The sequence below is a fragment of the Corvus brachyrhynchos genome, unplaced genomic scaffold (genome assembly GCF_000691975.1).
Source record: "Corvus brachyrhynchos isolate BGI_N302 unplaced genomic scaffold, ASM69197v1 scaffold114, whole genome shotgun sequence".
Classification (NCBI taxonomy): domain Eukaryota; kingdom Metazoa; phylum Chordata; class Aves; order Passeriformes; family Corvidae; genus Corvus; species Corvus brachyrhynchos.
Genome location: NW_008238337.1, coordinates 3,842,340 through 3,847,500, shown reverse-complemented (window position 1 = coordinate 3,847,500; position 5,161 = coordinate 3,842,340). Strand labels below are relative to the sequence as shown.

At 53.4% G+C, this 5,161-nt stretch overlaps 1 protein-coding gene across 1 annotated transcript in view; it reads left to right on the top strand.

Annotated features, from left to right (window-relative positions):
- Positions 1–466: 466 nt before the first annotated feature.
- BRAP (BRCA1 associated protein) overlaps positions 467–5,161 on the top strand; it is a 13,254-nt gene continuing 8,559 nt past the window's right edge. The window contains exons 1-4 of the mRNA XM_017734848.1: positions 467–694; positions 1,476–1,665; positions 3,084–3,197; positions 3,583–3,731. Of these exons, the coding sequence (XP_017590337.1) occupies positions 510–694; positions 1,476–1,665; positions 3,084–3,197; positions 3,583–3,731 (638 nt within the window). The 5' untranslated portion in view covers positions 467–509. The remainder of the gene's footprint in view (positions 695–1,475; positions 1,666–3,083; positions 3,198–3,582; positions 3,732–5,161) is intronic.

Sequence of the window (5,161 nt, the reverse complement as noted above, 5' to 3'; positions counted from 1 at the left end):
TGTTACCGGGCGGGCAGGGCGGGGTGCCCGGGTGGTGGGGGGTGTGCGGAGCCGGAGTCGGCCCTGCAGTTTGGAAAACAGGCAGAGAAGTTCAGGAATGTGCTTTGGGATGCGGGTGACAGAGCTGGTTATTCGTGGTGACCATTTCCACTGACCTCATCCCAGTCCACAGCTTCCTCCCGACGGGCAGCTCCAGTCTCCGCTCTCTGGGAGCAGGGACAGGACCCAGGGAACGGCTGGAGCTGTGTCAGGGAGCTTTAGGTTGGATCTCAGGAAAAGGTTCTCCCCCAGAAGTTGGTGGGGCACTGCCCAGGCTCCCCAGGGAATGGGCACGGCCCCGAGGCTGCCAGAGCTCCAGGAGCGTTTGGACAGCGCTGCCAGGGATGCCCAGGGTGGGGTTGTTGGGGTGTCTGTGCAGGGCCAGGGGTCAGACTGGGTGATCCTTGTGGGTCCCTTCCCCTCAGTAATGAGGAAACTTTGCCTTTGTGAAAGATGAAGCAAAAGCTGCCATGGAAAGAAGGAAGTCCTTGGAAGCTGCATCAGCTGAGGACAAAACTAAACAGGAGGATCAAAGCAAGGAGTGTGAGGCTGCTCCAGACTCGCCTTCCAAACAGCTCCCTGACCAGATCTCCTTCTTCAGCGGGAACCCCTCGGTTGAAATTGTTCATGGAATTATGCACCTGTACAAAACAAAGTAAGAATTCCTGACTAATGGTGGCTCAGGTGGGAGTGGGAGGGTGAGTTGGCCACCCCGGGGCTGTGGCTCCTGAGTGGAGACAAACAGGAAGGGTGACTCGATGCTGGGAATGCAGAGGGTCACTGGTGTTAATGGTGGAGTTTGGGTCTGGCCCTGGTCCCCCAGCTGTGGGTGACACTGGGGGTGTTGAGGGCTTATACTGGGTTGTAATAGTGTAAGATAAACACAAATTTAAAAAAAAAAACATTTGAAAGCAGCTTTCCAAAGGATCCCACAATTAAATCATGATCTTTGGGGCCTTGGTGACAGGCATGGGGAGCTGTGTGAGGCAGGAGGTCTCATCCAGGGGTTACAATTCACCACCACTCCCCTATGATTGTGTGAGAACTCCCATTTCAGCTCTTCCTGAAAGCCACCAGGAAGAACCCCCAGATGGGCATTGGGAATAGTAGCAAACATTGCTCAGTTGTTCTAGGAATAGTGCTGAGCATCTGGGGCTTGCCAGCTTCAGCTGTTTTTGTAGAAAAACAGATATCAAACTATTCCTGGCAGTCCCATTGTTCTTGGAGCTGCCCAGGTTAATCCTTGGCTAAACAGGATGCCTGTGATTGTTTGTGGTCACTCACCACAGCCTCACCCTCCTCCTCAATGTGAGGGATAAAGTTTGACAGCAGAGTTCCTGTGGCTCTGTGGCTGGAGCTGTGTGTCCAGCTGTGTGTCCAGCTGTGCCCTGCCCAGGGGGAGGTGAGGTGCAGCTGTGTCCCTGCTGTGTCCCCAGCAAGATGACGTCCCTGAAGGAGGATGTGCGGCGCAGTGCCATGCTCTGCATCCTCACTGTGCCCGCCACCATGACCAGCCACGACCTCATGAAGTTTGTGGCCTCCTTCTATGAGGTGATCGAGCACATGAAGATCATTCGAGACTCCACCCCGAACCAGTACATGGTGCTCATCAAGTTCAGCTCCCAGGTAAGATGCCTTGGCTGCAGGAGTGTCACACTCAGTTGCTGTTCAGGGGGGTTGGGTGGCTTCACTGGGCAGCCCTGAGCCAGGGTTGCACTTACCCGTGGAGAAACAGCCCTGTTCTCCTTCCCAGAGAATTCCCGGGGCTGCTGAGGTTAGTCCCACACCTGGAAGCAGTGGATGCCATGCTCTGGCTGTCCTGTTCTTGTTGGCAGGATATTTTTCAAGAATCAGTCCATTTACAGAGCTTTCTGCTATCTCTCAGCTTGTTCAGAGTGTTGTGCTGTGCTGAACAGAAAGGAGCTGGCCTGGGGAGCTCCCTTTGTTTTAAGAAAGGCTTTTCCTGCTTTTCTGAGGAGCTGGGTGGTCTCACAGCCACTGCCAGTGTGGAAAGGACAGAGCCTGAGAGCCTGGGGGGTGAATTGATACCCAGATAACACCATTTGCTCCTTCAGGCCCCTTGGACTGGGCAGCTTTAAATCCCCCCCTCCAGCTCTTGTGTGGACCCTTTCACTTGGACATTCTCTTCTCCCAGCTGCACATGATTTATTTTGGGGTTCAGGGAGAGGTTTCTCCCAGCTGTGAATTCTGCCTGAGAGATTTCCCAAGCCCTTTGTGCAGGTGGAGGGTTTGTGTGAGTCCTGTGCTAATTGCAGTAGTTACAAAGATGGTTTTGTATCTCTTGTTGCATTAAATTACACAGGCAAATATCTGGTGCTAAACAGCCTTGCACCAAATCCCTAAACTTGTGCTCAATTCACCCTGAAATTCCTGTTTCTCAGGCAATTCCCTGCAGCTCTGTTGACCCCTGATGGCTGTGCCTGCAGGTAGCAAAACAAATCTCTGGGGCCTTTATTCTCCTGACTGGAATCACCAGGAGTATGGGAATGTGGCATTTCATTCAGCTGATTGCCTCAGTGCAGTGTGGTGGCTGTGGAGAGAGGGTTTGGGGTGCTCCTGGGGGAAAAGGGATGATGGATTTGGCAGGGTTTGGGTTGGTTCTGCCTCCTTTGCCCTGGAAGGTGCCTGAACTGTGAGTGGTGAATGGGTTCTCTCCCACAGTTAAAACTGCTGTTCCTGACACCATCCTGCAATGTGGCCCTCTTACATTTTTGCAGAGACCAAATTTGCTTTGCAAATGCACTGAAATTGCTGACAAGGGGTAAAACAGGTGCTGAAGGGAAATCCCTAATCCCTGCTGAATGCTCCCATGTCAGCGTGGTGTCACCGCCCTGAACTCCACTTGTGTCTTCCAGAGGTGATGCCAAACCTGGCGCCAAAATGCAGTGCCTGGAGCTGGCTGAAATCCCTCCTCTGGTGTTCCAGGGAAGAAGAGAGGATATGGGAGGTTTCTTCTCCTGTCCCTTGGTTGGATGAGCTGGGAGTTTCCTGTTTTTAACCAATTTTCTCTGCCCTGTGCCCAGGCTGATGCAGACAGTTTCTACATGGCCTGCAATGGCCGGCAGTTCAACTCCATCGAGGAGGATGTTTGCCAGCTCGTGTATGTGGAAAGGGCTGAAGTCTTCAAGTCAGAAGATGTAAGTTGAGTTTGGGGTTTTTTTTCCCTGCACTTCAGAAGGTTTTGACAGGATTATTTGGAGAATAAACTGCAACAACAGCTTAATACATCAGCCCCAGCCCCGTTTCCCATTGCACTGGTCCTTGGGAGAGTTTGTGTGGTGACTCCGTTTGTGCCTCAGCTGTGATCTAAACCTGCCTTGGGTTGTAATTTAGGGAATCCACAGAGCACAGTGGGGCTGGTTGCAGGTGCAGCCCCTTCACTGAGCCCTGGTTGTGGCCCTTTGAATGCTGGGGATCACTTTCTTATCTTTCTAATAAATTCCCAACTACAGCGTTCCCGTGTCGTGGTGCTGGCGGTGATGGGAAGGTGCTGAGCAGTTTCTCTCTGCTTGGTGCTTGCAGGGAGCCAGCCTGCCTGTGATGGACCTGACAGAGCTGCCCAAGTGCACCGTGTGCCTGGAGAGGATGGATGAGTCCGTGAACGGGATCCTCACCACGCTGTGCAACCACAGCTTCCACAGCCAGTGCCTGCAGCGCTGGGAGGACACCACGTGAGAGCCTGGGCTTTATTTCCACCTCTGAGGCCCTGCTTGGAGTGGGGGGGGTTGTGCTGACAAAGCTCTGCTCGTCACTGTGGGGGCAGGAATTACTGCAAGTCCTAATGTTCAGTTTTTCCCATTAAGGGGCTCCCAGAGAGAAATCTCCCCGCCAAAAGTAATTGAAGGATGATTCCCAGGGGCCTCGCTGCTGAGGCAGGGAGGGAGTTGTAGAGGAATGCTGATTATTTCAAAATACTGTAGGAGAAGAGTGCTGGGCTAAACAGCCCTGGCTGCACACACAGCCCTGCTTCACTCAGCCTTGGCAGCTTGTCCAGTCCCTTCCTTGGCATCCTGCAAATGGAGCTGGGGGGCCCTGTGGGGAGCCCTGCAGCCTTCTCTCCCACCTGGATGCTGGGAGGGGAGGAAGAGGAGGTGAGAAAGAGCAGGTGTGCAGGGGCAGGCAGGGAAAGAAGGGATGATGACAAGGTGCCTTAGTAAATCAGGCAGGGGAGGCTCCTGTTGTTCCAGGTGGGTGTGGGATGAGCCATGGGAAGTCGTGTCCCTGGCACAGGGAGACCCTCCATGGCACTGGGCAGGGCTGGGGGTTGGACCCGTGTCTCTCCTTAAAGCAGCTGTTCCTGCTGCCACTCACCCTTTCCTCTTGGTGCTCCCAGCATCCCAAATCCCTGTGGGGTGGCATTTTGGTGTGCCGGGAGCCCCCGACTGGCACCAGGTGCTGCTGTCAGCTGGGTGTGTTTGCCATTCCTCTGGAAGCTTTGCTGGTTTACTGCACCTCAGGCAGCCACAGACACTGCAGCAGGAGGCTGCAGATCCTCCCTGTGGCTGCTGCATCCCTGCTATCCCAATTCCTGGATTCTCTGATGGAGTGTGAGGAAGATTGTAGCTCTCTGTGATCTATCACTCCTAAGCCAGAGTACCAGAACTCAGTGAGATCAATCAGGTTTGGAGCTGTGCAGGCTGATGGGCTGCTTTGCTGCATAAATCCAAAGCATGGTAAATTTGGGGCAGTGGAGCATAGCCAGTGCAGGAGCGAGATCCCAAATAGCACTTAAATATGGAATATACAATTTAAGCTGGACTTATGCTCCCAGTCTGAAGAAATGACAAAGGAAAATCCCCGTTCTCCTTGCTCAGGCACCACGGAGGCTGCAAGTGCCTGAATTTGTGTAGGAACTGACTGCAGCCCAGTTGTCTCCTCCCTGGAATTATTCCTGGGGCTTTCCCAGCAGCTAATGAAAAATATATAGGCAGTCCTGGCAGCAGGATGCAGCCTCAGTTATCCCATTCCTGGCCCAAACTGCTGCTGCTCCAGGGCTGGACACAGCTTCCTTCTGGTCTGGGGTGTTCTGTCTCTTTGTGGCAGCACTGGGAGTTCCAAAAGAGATAAAAGATCTGGATCTTTGGTAGATCCAGAAGGGATT